The sequence below is a fragment of the Acanthochromis polyacanthus genome, chromosome 15 (genome assembly GCF_021347895.1).
Source record: "Acanthochromis polyacanthus isolate Apoly-LR-REF ecotype Palm Island chromosome 15, KAUST_Apoly_ChrSc, whole genome shotgun sequence".
NCBI lineage: Eukaryota > Metazoa > Chordata > Actinopteri > Pomacentridae > Acanthochromis > Acanthochromis polyacanthus.
Window position 1 is genome coordinate 13036091 of NC_067127.1, and position 19089 is coordinate 13055179.

The window sequence follows — 19089 nt, forward strand, 5'->3', positions numbered from 1 at the left end:
AAAAAAAAAAAATAAAAATAAAAATTGCAATCAATTGAAATGAAATATTCAGAAAGCTAATTTGACATTTTGGAAATTACTTGCTTTTTTTTTTTTTTTGGCTGAGAGTTTAATGAGAAGACTGGTACCATTCTACAGCTGAGAGTACAACTAATCAGTTAGCTTAGCTCTCTCTACATATAAAAAAAATCAGCCTTCCAGAACCTCTAAAGCTCCCTAATCAACATATGATTTCTCATTTGTTTTAACTGTATATAAAATGTAAAAATCAGTCTTTTTTTTCTGTTGTGCGTGTTATGATAAAGCACCTGTCTGCTTCACATTCAACAGCCTCACATGAGGGCGGCATCAATCTTCACATCTGACTCTTGGCAAGACAGCAAATGAGCAGATTTCCCTAAATGTCAAACAGTTCCTCTCAGACAGCCTAACGGTATGTAGAACTATTCATATGACAAGCATGTAATCGTCTATGTGAATTGATTCTGATTTGTGTGACAAATGACACTGGTGTCCTTGGAGTGTAGCCGTTTGTATATGCAGGAGGCCTCTGAGCCCCGAGTCTGACATTTTGGCTGGGTGTGCATCAAATGCAGTGCAGTAATTCCCCTCGATCCACTGACTGTCTCTTTATGAATCCCCCAGTTATAATCTGTCAACGTGCGTCTGACATCCAGGGTGACGTTTTGTATGGAGATGCAGCTTTTAGCCAGAGACAATCAGCTTGTCCTTGAGATGGATATGAAAGCAGCGAGATGTCCTCACTCTCACCTAGACCTTTTCAAATGAGCTCTCATTGTCTTGTTAAAAACAAATAGGTGCAATTATTTCAGAAAATAAGAAAGCGAGCGTGAGAGTTGGCAGGAAGGAGTGAGCAGCTACCATTTGTTTGTTCAGTCGGCGGCTGACAGAATTAGCGGGTACAGCGTGTCGCATATCGGAGGATGTCTCTCTCTCGCTCTTCCTCGTAGCCAGTCAGTGCTCATAAGCAGATGGTATCATTACATGACTGCAGACTGTGTTGGTATCAACTCAAGATGTGCAAGGTCTATTTTCAATCATACATATTTATGTTTATTTCCCCGTCTGATTACTAAGTCAGCGACAAAATTTCCATAATCAGATTCACTTTGACAAGGAATAGGTTAAAAAGCGTATTTGTTTTCTTGCTTTACAGTTATATGAAAAGATAAACACTATTTCCAGAGCTACTCCATCACACAAATATGAAGCCATCAGCAGCAAGTAGCTGAGCTTAGAATAAAGAGGAGAGGCAGGTTGAAACAGATGAACTGGCTCTGTTCAAAAGTTGCAAAATCCGCCTACAAGCAAATCTAAAATTCTACTTCATTATAATTTAATTTGTACCAAAACTACAGACAAAAGCGACAAGGTTTTTCTTGCACAGATTAACTGTTGACACCCCCAGAGAGTTTTGCCAGGGCCAAAGGTAAATCACCAAACTCAAAATGATAATCATGGAGGATCAAATTGTGTTTTGCTAATTTAGGTTTTATTCATTCAAACTTAATTGACTTTTTTGCTTATCAAATCATCAGAAACAAAACGGGAAAATGCATAGATTTCTGTCAAAATGGGTTACACAGATTCATTTTCTTCACTGTACATGGATTGATCATGCTTACTGCTGCACATAATCATCCCTGCAAACCCTGAATGGTTTGATGAGGATTATGCGTTGGACTGTTTCTTGACTAGATGGGTTTTTTCTTTTCGGACAGAGCTGTTTTCTGCCTTTTTCCTTTTGCTTCTGACTCTGGCTACATATATACATAGATTGAAACTGATTGCCTTGTCTAGCTCTTGGCAAGAAAACAGAAAAGAGCATTTGTCAAAAGGTGAAAGCATTTCTTAGAGTTGCTACCAAAAGTTAATAACACTGTTCTCATCACCGTTGTTGCTCAAATGTTGAAGGAAATGTCGGCCTGAATGATCTAGAAGTCTTCAAATCTGTTAGACTGTTTAATATTAACCCGACTGTCAAAGCTAATGACTTAAGAGTCAATACAAACAGCTATAACCTCAAACAATTGTTTCTCACATTTAACTTGAGTGAAATAGTTTTGTAGACTGCAGAATTTGAATGGTCCAAAATGAAGCACAGGAATGTGATTTTTTTGTGAAAAAACATGTTTTTCAAGGTTGGTAGAAACGTTTCCAGCAAAGTTCTGAACCACAATTTTCTTTTAAATGCAAGTCAAAATCAACCATAAGTACACAGACAAATTCTAACAGAGAAAAGTAGCTGATCACAGATACCACCACCTCCTTACCTGTGGGTTTTTCCCATCATGTTTCATTTTTCCTTATCTTTTCTCTCCAAGTCCAATTTCATCTCTGTGCACAATAAACACAAGTTAGCACAAGTAGACTTTATCTTTTTTCTTCTTTTTTTACAGGAACAGATGCACAGGGAGTGTCTAAATAGACTGATGTGGATTCTATTAAGAGTGTTGTGGCTGCATAAACAAAGTTGCCAAAGGTGATAAACTTTGCAAACCAACAAAGTGAACAGCTGCCAGTTTTTACTGTGCCCGAGGATACAGTCCGGCATAATGGACAAGTATCACTATAGATCCAAGTGTGTGTGAAAAGAGATGCAAAGACAGCTGCAAAGTCTTTCAGCGCTTTAGACTTGTGCACAATGAAAACATGTACAATGAGTAATGAGCCTTTATTTATTTTTAATCTCTTTTGTAATCTGTGTGAGAGCAGTTTCATGAGCGGCATTCTCTTTAAGAAACGAATCCACATCCATAGCAGGCTGTGGGATTTCGGCTCTTGGCTGGTTTCTAGCTGGCGGCATGCTTGTTATGAAAATGGATCCGAGAGAGCTTCTGGCAAAGTCTGCAGGACCATCACTGGCAGACACGGAGCTTCCAGCAACACTGATCACTTCCAACTCATAGGTGCAAATAAACATGAGAGTTAGTCTGAAAAAACAAGCCACTCTGAACAGAAAGGAGTTGGAAATAAGAAGCAATTTTTGCGACGGTTTTAATATTCACTTACAGCTACTTAATAATCATCTTATTCTTGGCAGTTTGGTGATCTGTGCAGTTACAGCAAAACTGAAGTTGGATTTGATGAACAGTCGTCCATGAATGAAGGAAATCGCTCCAACTTGTCTCGTCTAAACTGCTTTATTGCCATGTTCCCTGAAAATGCTGTCTCTTACAGATTTGCCGAATAAAGAACACATTTTCGTTGCTCACTGATGATTTACAATGATGTTATTCTAGGAAAACAACCTTGAAAAACATCCCGTGTGACAACATGATCGATTCACAAGGTGCAAACCGAAGACGTCTTGTTAATTTTGCATTAGGCTGACACAATAATTCTTCATAGAAGCTCCACAACTAATCTTTTCCAAGCTCGTACCCAGGAAAACTGTCTATAACTCTTTTGTTAGGTGTTTCGTTGAGAACAAAGTTGAATACGTACCAGGTTTCTTGTCTGACCGATGAGGCACCCGAGCATGTCTGATGGCTGAGTACGATCTTCAGTCCTGTGGGAGCCGATTTCTGTGCCTTCTGCTCTGGAAAGAAGCACAAACAGACAATGGAGTTTTGCAAAAAGAAATAAAAAAATGACGGGAGCATGATAGGAGTCGTGGTACAGTGCTGCTGAGTGAGAAAAATCCTCATAAGACTGTGTTGCAATTTATCATACAGCTGAATTTCACCATTTTTTTTAGAACTGCACTATTGTGACATTCAAAGATGCATGTAAACCTGTTAAAAGCAGTATTTATTCACTAAATCAGGCACAATGATTTCTTCATTCTTTAATCTTGCATGACGAATAACAAACTGGCACTACCATTATATATCTATTGTCCGTTTCCAACTTTTTCTATTTTTAAACCTCGGATGATGCAGTGAGGGCGTTGCTGTGATGTTGATGATAATATCATGGGATGTAGGATGTGGAACTGTTGTAATACCTGATGAAAGCCTTTGTTACTAATTAATATCTATTACAGCAGTAAACAGAGTGTGTGGGAGTTGTTTCTTCCACCATATGCCAAATGTTCAGGTGTGCAGCGATTCCTTCTAATATATCAACTGTGCAAATGGACAATCACAACTTACTGCAGCCTCACCAGCGAAACCTCTTTTATAACAGTTTTAAACAACTATTGCTGCTGCATCTCGAACTGGGATAGCTTCGCTCATAAATCTTGTTATGCATTATCAGCACAAGTGTGCAATTAAGGTGCTATCCCTTATACGCATTTTCAGAAAGGAAGTGGGGAAAAAAAATGTTCGAAGCAGAAGATGAATTATGAATAGAACAGCAAGTATCTGGCAACGGGGATTAAGTGTAGCTGTGTTTGCACCGCTACAAAACAACAAACGGAGTGAAAAATGCACACACGGTGATACAATAAGATTATTACTGAGCAGCAGAGGTCCGAACGAAACAAAAGCAAGCAGGATTGAAGAAGAAAAGCTGGGCCATAACAGGTAACATACTTTAATTAATAGCTTTGTTTACTTAATGGTCAGAGTTCTTTGGTTTCTGCAACTGCAAAACTTCTCCCCTCACACTTCCCCACATGTATAATTAATCTGAAAACTTTGCCAGCCGCAGTGCAAACACACACTTCTCTCGGAGCCAACCTTATATAGTCACTACTCTGCTGTTTTTCTAATCAGATGATTAATTATTTGTAATGGCACTGCAGTTTCAGAAAGATTTTGCTTCCACTTACCTCTTTTGTTTCCATTGTTTTAATTATTCGCCCGTGCTTTACTGTGTTTTTAATGAGCTGTCAGAGTCGCAGAAACAGTAACACTCGCAGTTGCCTTAAATGAGACTTAATGGTGGATTTATGAGAATGTGCAGTGAGATGGAGATTATATTTAAATCCTGTAAGAAAAGTGTGACACGGGGAAAATAAGAAACTCTCGCACTTAATCATGAAATGTAGTAGTTTATAACGGTTTGTAAACTATGATTTATCATTAAAACGAGCAAATAACCATCAACACAGGGGAGTTTTTAGCTCGTTAAACTGTCAGCTGTGACTCATTTGAAGTCTTTTAGCTGGCAAAAAGAATTCAGCGAAGCCTAATGAGCTAAACCTGCTGATCGTCTGTTAATTATGTCTCGTTTATGCGGTCAAAGTAAATGTGAATCACTGCTGACCACTGGTGAGTTCAACAAACCTGACTTGTGCTGTGATTTGCAAACACAGCAGTGACAGCGTCTATTTACTCACCTGGTAGAGTTCTCTCTGCTTTGACCAAAACACACTGCACTGTGTTCCTTTATCTACAGGAAAAAACAAAAATATGTCGTAAAGCACGTAGCAACACTGTATCTTCAAAAACACCAATAGGCTGCATGCAATTTAATAAACAGAACACAGCACATAACAGACATTACACTCCATCACTGTGAAAAAAGTAAACCTATTCAAGGCGTTATAAAAATGTCATTTTATGATAAATTTATTTATATCACTGATGTGATGTTTAGTTTGCCGAACATTATTTTAGTGTCTTTTATTAAAATTTATTCTTCCTTTTATCACAGTTTAGCTGAATTCCTCGTGGATCTAGTTAGAGATGGGAAAGGGATTTTCTTTTTAACTCAGCAGTGCATTTATTTGGGGTTAAAATGGGCAGGTTTACTTTTTTTTAAGTGGAAGTTAGCATTTGATGATTAAATTAGGATTATTATTAGGGTTACCTGCTTAGTGTTTAGTCTTCCTTTCAGTCCCGTGATCTACACGCTTAATGAGACTCAGGCTTCAGGTGTACTAATCACAGAAGAGAATTCAGATCGCTAAATGGACGTCAGCTTTGATGTTTAAAGCACGGAAAGTTACAGTGCACGTACAGCTCGCTCAGGTTAAATGACAGAAATGCAGAAAGAGGTTAGCAGAGACATCGATGAGCTGCAGAAACAACTGTTGTTTTTCCACTCAGCAGTAACACACTACGTATCAGAGGCTGAATACCAGATCATGTGTGGCCCATTAGGCTCTTCACGATTCAGCTTCAAATTCTGAGCTTTTTAAAATTCATTGTTATGATAATATATTAGGACTTCTTACCTCTTTAAACTCCATATCATTCTCAGAGTCAATCAGTATCTGTTTAATGATGTAAAAATTCAGGGAATGGATTAAGAAAAGAAATTTATTAGTTTCTAAATAAGAAGAAAATGATCAAATATTCAAGGTCGACTGAGCAGAAGTTTAAATTATTTAACCAATGATTCATTTGGGACACGCTGGTGGGCTTTCTTTATGAAATGAGTTACCTGAAAGCAGATGTTTGGTTTCAGAAACAAGAAACTCAATAGCGGTAACAAAGTGCAGAGAAATACCAATTTAAAGCTCCGTACGCTGCTGTTTAGAGAGTCTTACACAATGTGTTGAGGTTTATGTTGTTTTTATTAAATGCTTTATGTACAAATACAGATTACACACAGAACAAAGCACGCATTAGAAATTACACACTGTACATAGCTGACTGCTTTCAACCCAAACAGAAAGAAAATGTTTTGCACGACCACGATCTCACATCATTTCGTATCAATTAAAATCACAATGTAACCTAGACTAGTTTTACTTTGTAGTATCAACTCATTTCCTGTAGCAATCAGTTATGGGGAAACTTTAGATTTCTTAACATTAGACAATTTTATAAGAAATGTTTAGGCCATTTAGTAATTTTCCCTTTAATTCAGAGGTTTGGTTTCCATTTGTTGCTGGAGTTTATCATGTTATTCGTGTTCAAGGCAGGTAATTAAAACTTTAAAAATCACGCCACAGTTAAAATCAAAGAGGAAGCAAAGCTTCTTACTAGTCATTAAAAGACAAATTAACCACAAAACTGCCTCTTGATTTATTTTTATTGAACCAAATAATGAATACATTTATGGGGGAAATGCCTCGAAGAAGTCTGAATTTCACAAAGGTTTTTTCTTTTTGTTACAAAGTATTAGTATTAGATCTACTTAAATCAGACGGGGCCTGCAGCTTCACCAAACTGTGGAGAAGATTGGAAAAAAAGATATTTTAAATTGGAAGTGAGCATCACATTTGCTCTGCAGCTCTGGCTGGTTATAGACTCACCCCGGCTAGAAAGTCATTTTGGTTGACTCACACAGAGCTAAGCAGGGTTTATAGGCTGTTTTCCAAATTAAGAAAAAACGGCTGTCAGTAGATTTTGAATAACTACTTAAAAAAACTTGCAAAAAGGGTAGAGTCATAGAGAGACTATTTTAGCACCCATACGGGGGGGTACTTTAGAGTATTTACGGGACAGGGACAAGCAAGATGTGTGAAAAATATGCTCGTTTTACATGTCTAGCAGTGTGTTATGGGGGACCACAACTGATATAGCATCATGGATGTTTCACAATATCCTGACAAGCGCGCAAAAGTGTCTGAATTTTTTTTGTTTTCTCTCACTGACAACTTGATGATGACCCACAGAGCAAATAAATCACTGATGCTGCCACTGAAGTGACCTCTGCTTTTCATGCAAATTGTGAAATTATGACTGTGTGATTGCCTAATCAGACACATTGAGCAGGGAGATGAGTAAACCTTGATGTTACCTGCATTAAAGACAATAAATGGAAACCAATTTGTCAATCTACAGAATAAACCAGAAGCTTAATGTCAAAAATCTAAACTGTTTTATGGGGGATAAAGGTGGCATGAAGGGCATTTAAAGAGACATTTTTAAGAAGATCCTTCCTGTATATGACTGAGCATGTTAAGTGTCTCTTTTAATTTCCTCTCTGCGTGTTTAAAAGAAGAAAAAAAAAAAACCCTCAATCCTGTATAAATGAAAACATGAGAATGCTGAAAAATGTTAGGTTTTGTGCATTTATGTGCTTTATGAGGTTAGTTTTTCAATTTCTGAAGGGCAAAACAGTGAATGTTACAACATTTTATGAGGAATTTAAAAGAAAAATTAGAAATAGTTGGAAATTGGAGGTCACATATCTTGAGCACCTTCAGTATCTGCCGTACGGATGTTTCCTGTAGCCCCCTCTTGTCAGCCGTAGAACGGGGGCTTTGAGACTGGGTCGGGTGGTCGCCCACTCCTCCTCTGCAAACACAGTTAAACACACATTGTATAGGCAGCTGCTGCATACTGTCCTCCCACAATCCTGCTCACCAAAGACAAGAGAATTTAGGCAAGTAAATTATATCCCAGGTACTACAGGGGCTTCTCTTCACAGAAAATTAATTTCATAAGCTCTTTGCCCTCTGTTGGACCAATGCTGAGACTTGACTGTCAGCAGCTCCTTCCTTAGAGCCAAATTACATAAAGATGGCCACCTCTGCTGCACGGCACATTGCACCGCTTCCAAATAAGAAAGTGTTTATGAAGCAGAAAATCAAATCATTGCCCCCTTGGTTTTGGTTTGGTCCGACCTCAACACCCCAGTGCACAATTCATTGTGCTGAAAATGAATGAGCCTGCAAACCTGCTGTGGCAACCAGCTTATCACCGCTGTCGTGTCACAACCTAGTAACTCCATTTCTGGTGATTTTCACTTTTTGCTGGCGAAAACTGAAGCTTTACATGTTGAAGCTTTGCATGTATTACTTCATGGTTTGAGGAAGGCTGAAGACTTGCTTATTTCGAATCCTGTTAAAAAAAAACATCTGAAAGATAAACTTCTGAGCAGTCGGTGGCTTGGAGATACAGGGTTTTGTGGACACAGTCGTGAGCACAGCAGAGGTTAGTTAGCCGATAACAGCCTCCTGGAACAAGCATACGAGGGCACAAGCCCAAAAAGGCCCCACTTTTTACAAGAGGCACTGGTTAGGTCCATGAGCTTCTGCTGGCACATTTACTGTTTTAGTCAAATGCAGCTTGTAGCTGGGGAAGGTAGAAGGTGACACATGCAAGAGTGGCTCCCTGGGTGAGGATGATTAGAAGTGGGCTGGAACCACAACGCTTTTTTCTTTGCTTCTCGGCTGTGAAACACCTTTTTAATAACAGTGGAGCAGCAACCGGGATTGTGTGGTCAAAACAACACCATTTTTCTTGTGCGAAATTATTTAAATAATGTCCAGGCATGTTTGTTAAAGAGTATGGTTTTAAAATCCTGCCCTGTGACCCTGAATGTGGGTAATTATCTTTAATGATACAAGTAAATTACTATTTTTGTCTGTTTTGTCAAACATTACGGGCTTAAAGTGAGGTGTAGCACAGGGAAATGCAGTCATAGAAAAAAATTATTTGACCACCCTTGTTTTCTTCAGTTTCTTGCTCATTTTAACGCCTGGTACAAGTAAAGGTACATTTGTTTGGAGAAAAATAATATAGACAGTTCATAAGAGTATCATCTAAGAGCTGATATCTAGACATATTTCATGGTTTTCTTGATAATAATCAAAATCACTTAAGTTCTTACATCAATAGCTCTGGCACTGTACTGCCAAAAAAACAGCTTTTAGGCATTTTATGTTTTCTGTTCTGTCTGTTTTAGTCACATGATACACACAGGAGTCAGTACTTGATTGCATAACCATTGGTTTTGATGCAAGTTGCGCTACGGCTTGAATGTAAGCAGGAAACCACTCTAGACCTTTACATGTGCAGTGCTGCTTATGACATGATACCCTGGGAATACAATGAAGCTTAAGCATGTCAAATAGGGCATAAAGTATTATGGAATCAGCTGTATTTTTTGTTGTTGTGTTCATTGTATTCTTCAGGTAATATACCTTAAAGGGGAACTTCGGTTTTTTCAACCTGGGGTCTGTTTTCATATGTCATTTCATACAAGTGAGTGATGCAGAAATGAATTTTCGACACAGCTCCAGTATTTAGCCAGGCAGGCAGCTTAGCATCTCCGCCAGCAGCTCGGCTAGCAGCTCAGCTAGCGAAAAGTATCGGGCAACTGGCCCCCCCGCGTCAAAGTCCGCCCTAATGTGCTTTTTTTCCCCACACTGACCGGCTCAGATAGTCTCGAGTGTCCCACAACATACTAGACATGAGAAGTGAACGAAAACCTCCACATTACCTGGCGATCGCCATCTGTTGTCATCTGTATCCAAAGCTCAGGACGCTAGGAAGCAAATCTCATTCCGAAATTGTGCGATAGCTCGCGCCAAAACGTGTGATTTCGGAACGAGATTTGCTTCCTGAGCTTTGGATACAGACGACAACAAATAGCGATCGCCAGGTAATGTGGAGGTTATCGTTCACTTCTCATCTTTAGTTTGTTGTGGGACACTCGTTGAAACTATCCGAGCCGGTCAGTGTGGGGTAAAAAAGCACGTTAGGGCGGACTTTGATGCAGGGGGGCCAGTTGCCCGATACTTTTCGCTAGCTGAGCTGCTAGCTGAGCTGCTAAGCTGCCTGCCTGGCTAAATACTGGAGCTATGTCGAAAATTCATTTCTCCATCACTCACTTGTATGAAATGACAAATGAAAACAGACCCCAGGTTGAAAAAAACCGAAGTTCCCCTTTAAGTGGCACCAGACATTGAAATGAACAAGAAATTGAAGAAAACAAGGGTGGTCTACTGATTTTTTCCATGACTAGCTCAAATTGGACTGCAGATACTGCTGACAGATGCCAGAGACATCACAAAACTGCATGCTGGACTTTCCTAAAGAATGTGTCGGGCTCCAGCTGATTATTATCTTCGTTTTTCAATAAATCTTTCAATCATTTGGTTTTCATTTATATAAAGAAAGCCACAGACAAGATCTCCAAGTTGCTTGTTTTGCCTGAACAACATTCTAAAACTCTGATAGTCATCATGACAATAATCCAGAGAATGTGCTGCTTTGCAAGGATTTTTTGCTTCAAGAAGGACTTAAGGAATTAATTCCCAACTGAGCTGCCAAATCATTTTTGCAAATCGCCCAATCAAGTAATCAGCTCATGTATTTCAGCTCTAACAGTTTTGTTTTGTTGTATTTTTGTTAGATTAAACAATTTATGGTGACTGCCGGTAGACAAAAGGGACGACCCACGGAAAAATAAAAAGGGGACGACTCACGTTTTGTTCACTGTGCAGCTTGCAAAAACTAAGTTATTTGTAAACAATAGCTGCTGCACTTACCATAATTGTTGTAGGATTCATCACTGGTTCCGTGTCCATATTCATAATATCCTGAAATGCTAAAATGGCACAGAGTGGAAATGTTAGTCAAAATAAAGGAAAACAAGCTGTCCTTTTGTATTTGCTAAAAATATATGTAATAAAAAAGGAGTAGTCTACATTTTTCTTATCATCAACAAAAATGATAAAAAACTAAATCCAGCAATGTGTTATTTACTGCACTATACTGTCTGTACTTGTCCCAAACATAATGGTTCCTATTGGCCATATATAATATACAAATATATATTTTACATTTTTAGAGATGCTCAGTAATTTCTCTAACACTTTTACAGACTGTAGTTTTTAGCTAATTTTACTCAAAGAGGCATAAATAATGCATTGACTGCTTTCAGTTGTGGATTAACACACAGCTGGTGCTCTACTGAGTATTGACAGCAGGAACATGGTGTGTGTAGGATTAACTACAGTTCCCATGTTGCCCATGTTGCTCACTGATGTGTTTGTAACAGACAGCACAGGTCCCTGGGACAATTATATCAGGGTTTGGATACAGAGACAGCTTGTGGTGCGATCAATTCACGGTTGTCTTTGAGCTTTTCGTGGGATTTCTTGCCGAAACATACAAAAAAAACCAACATCTTCTCACAGAGGACCTTACACAGGCTGGATGCTAAGTGACGGACAGATTTCTTTTGTTTACCCAGCATGTGTGTGTATGTGAACGCTACCTCTTTGACTGATTGTTGTAGTTATCCTCATAGGTTTCGTAACTCTCGTCGTCGTATTCTCCATCGTAGCCATCATCGTAGCCCTGCGAGAGAACGCGGCAGTCAACAATAAAGCCGACATGTCTCCTCGTCTCTAGCCTGTCTAACTGGTTAGAGATGAATATAAAACAATCAATATGCAGTTCCATGGGCAAAGTTATTACTTTGAGTCTGTAATAGGAGAGGAAACAGGAAAAATTAATGGCCAACAGAGAATATCGATTAAGTCTTGCAGGGGAACATGTCTCACTAGTGGAGCCTAATGGACACCTTCTGAGTCTCACACTGCAATATGGATCTCAGCTATTGATAAGCAGCCACTCAGGGAAAAAAAGCCAGCCAGTAGCCCCAGTCATGTTCGATAACAGTAAAAATGACTAAAAGGCACACAGTAAAGACTTTGTCCAGTTTTATAGACACTTTGGCAACCACCTGTAAGTATTGGTTACCACATAAAAAACCAAAATAAAAGACTCCATTCTGCACAGCTGTAAAGCAGGTGAAAAACCAAGTTATTACTCTTTGTGTGTCTCTCATAAACACAGTAACGACTGTTTAAAACTGCTGTCCTCTTTCTGCACAAGGCTGTGAAAGGCATCTTTTGTGTTAGACTGACAGCAGCAGGATTGCATTTTACATTTAAGTATTTATAAATCGTTATGTAATGACAATAAGCACTCAAAATGTAGTTTTTTTTCTTGCCAAAGTGTGCAGTGAAGGAGCTATTCCTACAACAAATCTCTGCCTTGGTCCCTGGATAGTCTGTTAATCCAGTTAGTGACTGTTTACATCTGGGAAGGACACTTTTCTCCTCCTACTTATGCAAGTAACCTGGTTTTAGAACAATTCAAGTAAACATTATTATCCACCTCAAGAGTGGCTGGTTAAGAAGCTTTTATTATCAAATCCTGTAATATTAAATTGGTTACTGTGGCATGTGAACATCCCACTCCTTTTACTTTGGCGTTTTATCATCTACATAAATCATCCGTGTTTGCATAATACCGGGATCATCAGTTTCTTTCCCACGTATTAGACACTGAAGGTTGCTGCATCTTTTCATCTTTTTATTGCTTGCCGACTCCTGGGTGTAGTTTTCACCAGGAAGAGGGAGGACGTTACTTTTCAAAATGCTATTTTTGTCCATCTCACTTGTGCAGTTTCCATTGATTTGCTTCTAAAATCTCTTCAAACACAACAGCTTTCTTTAACTATCCCACTGCCAAAAGCCAAACCAGAGATAAGGAGAGCTGATCAAAATGTTGATCTGCTTATCAGAGTTGCCTTCAATTATGAGTAAAAATAAGAGCTTTTGGGTCCCGGTCATGTATAATGACATTAACCCTCCTCTGTAAGCTTTTAGGGGTAAAAAACTTTTACTTATTCAGTCAAATTTGATTTGCAGCTATATTCTAGAAGTGAATGTCAATTAAAGATAAGGCAATGTTGCCGTAGAGATGGAAGGTCATTTATTGTAAAGCACTGAGGGCCACATTTACAAAAAAAAGAACAACTTGATTGAAGAAAATACGGAAAGGTCCTTAAATGTATACAGACATTTAGGAGAAACTGAGGACACAAATGGGAAAATAGCCAACTAAATCCACATTTTGTTGTAATTCCTCTCAGAGGTTTCATTTCACTTTAAAGCAAATGAATAGTCACATATCCTCTTGCGCTCGTAAGACACAAAGCACTCGATAAGCAGCTATCTATTATAAAAGACACGGGCCGACTCAGATCTTTACCATTTACATCTGTGATTCATTATTAAACTATTATGGGACTATTGAGCGTCTGCTGCTGGCTCATCACTGCATTCCCAAACCCTCAGAGCGCGGAGGAGAAGGTCGAGGTGTGTGATGCTCACACTCTGGTCGTGGAATTTGCAAATTAGCGACTGAAATGCCAAGAACAATGCCAGGATGCATCAGATGGCAGATTCTGCAAAGTCTGGTGAAGATAATAACCCCGAACACGCTCATTACTTTTCATCTTAACCACCCTAACTGATGTAAAAAAAAAAAAATCATTAAACTGCATTTCATTTCTACATAGAATTGGAGAAGAGTGCACATTTTCAACAAATAGTGTAAATATTTCTCCTGTTACTGTTTTCTCTCATTTCCAGATAGTTTCTTGTTTAGAAAACTAATCACTCCAGTGAACACAGACGGTGCTGCCAGGTGCTCACAGAGCGACATCAGGCCGTTATTCACACTCACCCTTCTCCAGAAAACTCACCCTTCTCTCATCCTCAACTGTGAAAATGAGAGAACCCCCTATATCCTTTATTTTTTCAGCTGTGTCTAAATAGAAACTTTTAAAAAATACAAAAGGTTAGTTACACTGTGCTGCAAAACACACCTCCACCGTCTCTTCTATTTGCATTAACATCTGATGCAGATGTCCCCCTTCTGCATTTGTTATTGTGAATTATTTTAGCCACATTGATTGTGCAGTAGAAAATGAGAAAAAATTCATGATAGCCTCAGTTTCTAATGCTGCTTCCTTCAGGGAAATAATGTAAATCTGCATCTGAGGGATTTGCATTGATCAGTGTTCACTTTAAGAGTGCAGTCAGTAGAACATGAGGCAATGTGTGTCCACTTTCAAGCTGGCTGGGATTTATGAAGGGGAAATCAATTGTATCATTTATTTATTTTGCTAGTTATTCATATCATAGCTCATTTGCCAGATTGATATATGCAAAAAAAGCAGAAAATAGCATTCAGTTCCCCTTTGCTTCTGAAAAACAAACATACACCTTCGAGTGATCCGATCTGTTAGAAGAAAGCACAAATATTGCGCTAAGTGGTTTATTCATGACAGCAGAGATAATCAGTCTCAGCAGACCAAAGGTTCACGTAAACAGCCTAACCTGGAGAAACTGGAGTAAGGCCAACGTGTGTGCGCACAACGGTAGACTTAGCTATTGTCTCCTTTCGTAATTGCTGGATCTTGCTCATTTAAAGAGATTTAGCAGAGTTTAAAGTGCTTATGGTTCTTTTTCATCATGATCTAATCTCTTCTAATCCTTTCCAAGCTTGCTATTTCGAATCGAGGCCCGCTATGATACCTACGAGTGTTGAGTTCCTTCTCGAGATCGAATACATTTTAAATCAGCCAAATGAAATGCGTTGAACGCTTCAATGAAACTGGTTTATGCCAGACGTGGTCTCAACGGCACATTAGTCCTCCACGTCTGCCTGTAACAATATAGCATCTTGCATTAGGTGTGCCTGCTTGCGGTAATGCTTTACGGCACAAAAGCAGAGACATCAGTGTGAAGGGCATCAAGTAGCGGCAACACAGAAGAAATTACATTTAAAGCACTCGTACACACTCTTCCTCCTCTCCTGTTGGGTAACACTGATTCAAACAGCTCCGGTTTCCTGTGTGGCTCTATTTGTGTGAACATGAGTTTGACTAAATTAAAGTTAGGGATTATGTCAGGGATTAAGTTGTTCCGGGGATCCTATACTTCTCCTTTTCATGCGTGAGTCTTTCCCCATAAAGGCAGAGTCAGAAACCTGCATATCTCAGTAATTGACCATTTTGTTAGAAATCCCATTCGAAAAAAGCTGGAGCACAACTGTAACACAGTCGGTGGATTGATTTCTGTCAGAAAATAAAGAACCACTGGAATTTAAAACTTACAGTATATTTATCTATGGGGTAAAACATTAAAACGGTATAGGGTTCCAATCAACATTTCTCTCCAAATACAAGCTGTGAATTCATTTATTTGCTATATTATTTAACAGGGACGAAGGCAGAAGCATCATTTAGCGTCTCATAGCTCAAAGAAAACCTAATAAATTGTTCATCACTCTGCCTTATCTCTCCGCTGACCTCCGTGGTAGCTTTATGCACGACACATGCATTCAGATTGGACAAGGTACTGTGTGTAAATAGTCGGGCCTCTAATTAATGAGGCTCAATTCCTCTAGTTTGACACTCATCTGTAAAAACAATTAACACAGGTCCTTCTTAACAAGGCAGAGGACATAAATCAAACGCTAACACAAGAGTGGAGAGTCCTCGCTCGGTGTAATTAGGACAGCGAGAACCTAAAGGCCCTTAGCACTGTGCTTCATTATCAATTGACAACCTGTATGTCCCCTGACAGTGACTGATCTTCATAGGGAGCTGCTTGTGAATGCTCCTCCACGCAGCAGAATGGGGAGGAAAATGAGATTTGCAGCCTTTTGTCTTGGTGAAGGGATGCTGCTCTTCACTGCTTTCTACCTACGCAAATTCAATCAGCATTCACCTTTTGTTGTTGCGCATGAAGCACGAGTCACTGAGAATGTGGGTAAATCTGATAAAAGGTAAAATTCTACCACTTTAAATGATTATGAGGAGATCAAATCTTGATTACTGACATTAAACAGTTTTCTTTTTCGTTTGGCTTCAGGACAGCTGAAGACGAACAATAAATAAATCAAACATGCATTTCTCGGTAGTCCAATATCGCTCCTTTATGTGCTTGTAGAGTCTAGCATTAGACGTAGCTGCATCTGTCGGCTGCCACCCTCACAGGCGGCGTCATTCCCTGCTGATACAGCTGAGGCTATTATGCATTCTACCTGAGTTTTCCTTCTATTAAATAATCAAGTGGGAAGTGCATGTCATACATCTGTTTTAATAAACAGGAGAGTTCTGCATGAGGAATTTACATAATTAATATAACAAATGTGAACTCAGCAGTGCAGCTGAACCTATTGTTATAAAGCAATTACAGCAGATGTGCAACCCAGCCTTTAACTGTGGCCCCAGAAAACTGCTCTCCGTCAAGAAACACACAGGATCTCACGCATCTTTTATGTTCATGAAACAGATGATATGGGGAGATTTTTTTTTTCTCTCCCCAGTTTCAAAAGGGTGTCCTTTTGCTTTTCCACAGCAGATAGATTAGAGGTTTTTTTTTTCCTTCAAAGCCTCCCAAAGCTCTGTGTTTAATCACATTATGGCATTTCCCGCACAGCCTCAGTATGGTTGCAGGGCTCAGGTTGAAAAACCGAGCTATGAGTTTCAATTTTTACCAGCAATTTGTACAATTCATGGTCGGCTGTCAGGGACAGGGAGCCATATCACTCTCAGATTCCTCTCTCCTATCATCAGTCCTGACACTAGAAGATAAGATTTGATCCAGATGGGATTTGATCTTTAACATTAAACTGAGGCCATGGTCCCAATCTGTATAAAATTCCATCAATCACATCTTTAAGCTTCCTTCGCCCTCCCTTTGCACTTTTCTCATGGAGTAACTTATACTGATTACAGTGAAACGTCCCACTGCTGCCCTGTCTCGGAGATTAGTAAAAACTGGTCCTCGATGCCTCTTTAAAATGGCACAAAATAATGGTTATTAGTGGTAATTTTAGCACACTGGCAGCTGCTTTATTTGTAACACTACACCTAAAATGACATATCTCGGCAAAAGTAATTTTTATATTGATGACTCACAAGCACTCGGGTGAAACATGGACTCTCTTTTACAAGTGCAACAGTCAGAGAAGTGTTGCCACATCACATCCTGTAAAAGGCCCAGTGGGGAGAACACGCTGCTATGGTGCAACTTCAATATATTCAATAATAAGCGCAACTGTGCTTCACGTGGAATCCACTAAAAAAAAAAATCGACTCAAAAAACACATCTGATCACATCCTACTGTACCAACAGAGTAAAGACATTTTGTTTGGTAAAACCGTAAAACAATTACACATTTTCACACAGGAGACAGTAATTAGCTGCTAATATGAAAAATGCCTTATCAGTGGAAAACAGGCCGCTTTTACAGGAGAACAGATCTGCACTTTAAGCACTTTCTCATCATACTATGGATGGAAGATTCACTTTGCAGACGCTTAATGCAGATGGGCGGCTTTATATAATAATTACGACCAACAACTGTCAAAGAAACTGAAAAAGCTAATGCGCCAATAACGTTTTTAATTCATGTCTGAAACTATGCTTATTAAAAAGATGCAGCACATTTCTAAATCTTCACCTAAAGGAAAACCAAGACGTAGCCCTGTGCTTACAGTGTGAGTGTTTAATGAGCTCTGAATGCTTAAAATAATCAATTGGTGTAAATAAATATGTAATAAACCCTTGACCTTAAAGCATGATAATATAATATTACATTTTTTTTTGGTAAACAGACCTCATGATCAAACGATCCTTTATAGATGAAAGGAATGATCAGCTGATCTGAAATGATGCTAAAAGCCCATCGATGTCTATCAGACACAGAGCAGATGTTCTGGTTCTGCAGCAATATGTTAATATATTTTCTGAACATTGAAAGCCTGACAATCATCTCTCTGTCTCGATTAAAAGCGCTTCATATGACAACATGTTAAGACCCAGACTGATGAAGTCAACTTGTAAAAATCATTTGAAGCTCATTAAATGGATGCAACATCCAACTTTGTTTAGGCTAAAACGTCCTCAGCTCCCTCCAGGGCAGAGCAACGTAATCCACTGCTTTCATGAGTCGTTTCCATCCCTTAACACAGCAAATGTTTATGGGAACTTCACCTCAAATGGAGGAGAAAACAGCTGCCTGCCACTCACTCAGTTACACTGCAAACTACAAGATGCACCACGTACTACCTACATGCGTATGAATAAGCAATCCTATGCAAATTGGTTTGTGGCAGAGGATTTGCAGTGATATTAATAATTTGCTGTGTGGACTCTGCATAAAAGCAGGAGGTAGAATGAAAACCTTTCAAATTGAAAGAAAAAAACGACAGTCGCTGCATCAAGGAAGGATTTAGTCGTGCCGTTGACGGATTGGTGGCATTTTTATTTTTCATTTTATTTAATAAACATATTTTTTTAACTCTATGGAGTCTAGCTTCTGAAAAAAGAAAGCCTAATAAATTCCTAAAGTGAGACGGCACAAGAGAGTGGGCCATCCACATACTGAAGTATCCGCCTTGTGTGTAAATAGGTGACTGGGAGGCAAATTGGAAAATGTTTTGGTTGTTTGTCAAGAACAATTTGTCAACCAGTTATTTACTAGTATGTCTTGTACTTTACAGAACTTCCAGAACCCATCGAAGGCTCTTCTGTTGCCCCGAGTCAGTTTATTTCAAAGCACCTCTTACAAACAACATGTCACAAATATACAGTTTCATTTTTTGGTCACTGAGGCATAATTGAAACTGGAATAAACTTGCGTTTTTGCTGGAGACAGTGTATTAACACACAGTTGG

General features: G+C 39.0%; 1 protein-coding gene across 5 annotated transcripts in view; it reads right to left on the bottom strand.

The window, feature by feature from the left end:
- khdrbs2 (KH domain containing, RNA binding, signal transduction associated 2) overlaps positions 1-19089 on the bottom strand; it is a 78253-nt gene that overhangs the window by 6825 nt on the left and 52339 nt on the right. The window contains exons 7-12 of one of the 5 annotated variants that reach the window (XR_007947241.1): positions 11818-11900; positions 11087-11145; positions 8009-8105; positions 5252-5304; positions 3469-3557; positions 2295-2358 (exon numbers count right to left, since the gene is read on the bottom strand). Coding sequence is in view for 1 of the 5 variants with exons in the window: in XM_022202708.2 (XP_022058400.2) it covers positions 8011-8105; positions 11087-11145; positions 11818-11900 (237 nt within the window). In the remaining 4 variants the exon portion in view is untranslated. Of the gene's footprint in view, positions 1-2294; positions 3563-5251; positions 5305-6414; positions 8106-11086; positions 11146-11817; positions 11901-19089 lie in introns of those variants that run through there. The other 4 variants (XR_007947239.1, XR_007947240.1, XR_007947238.1 and 1 more) reach the window with 4 other exon arrangements.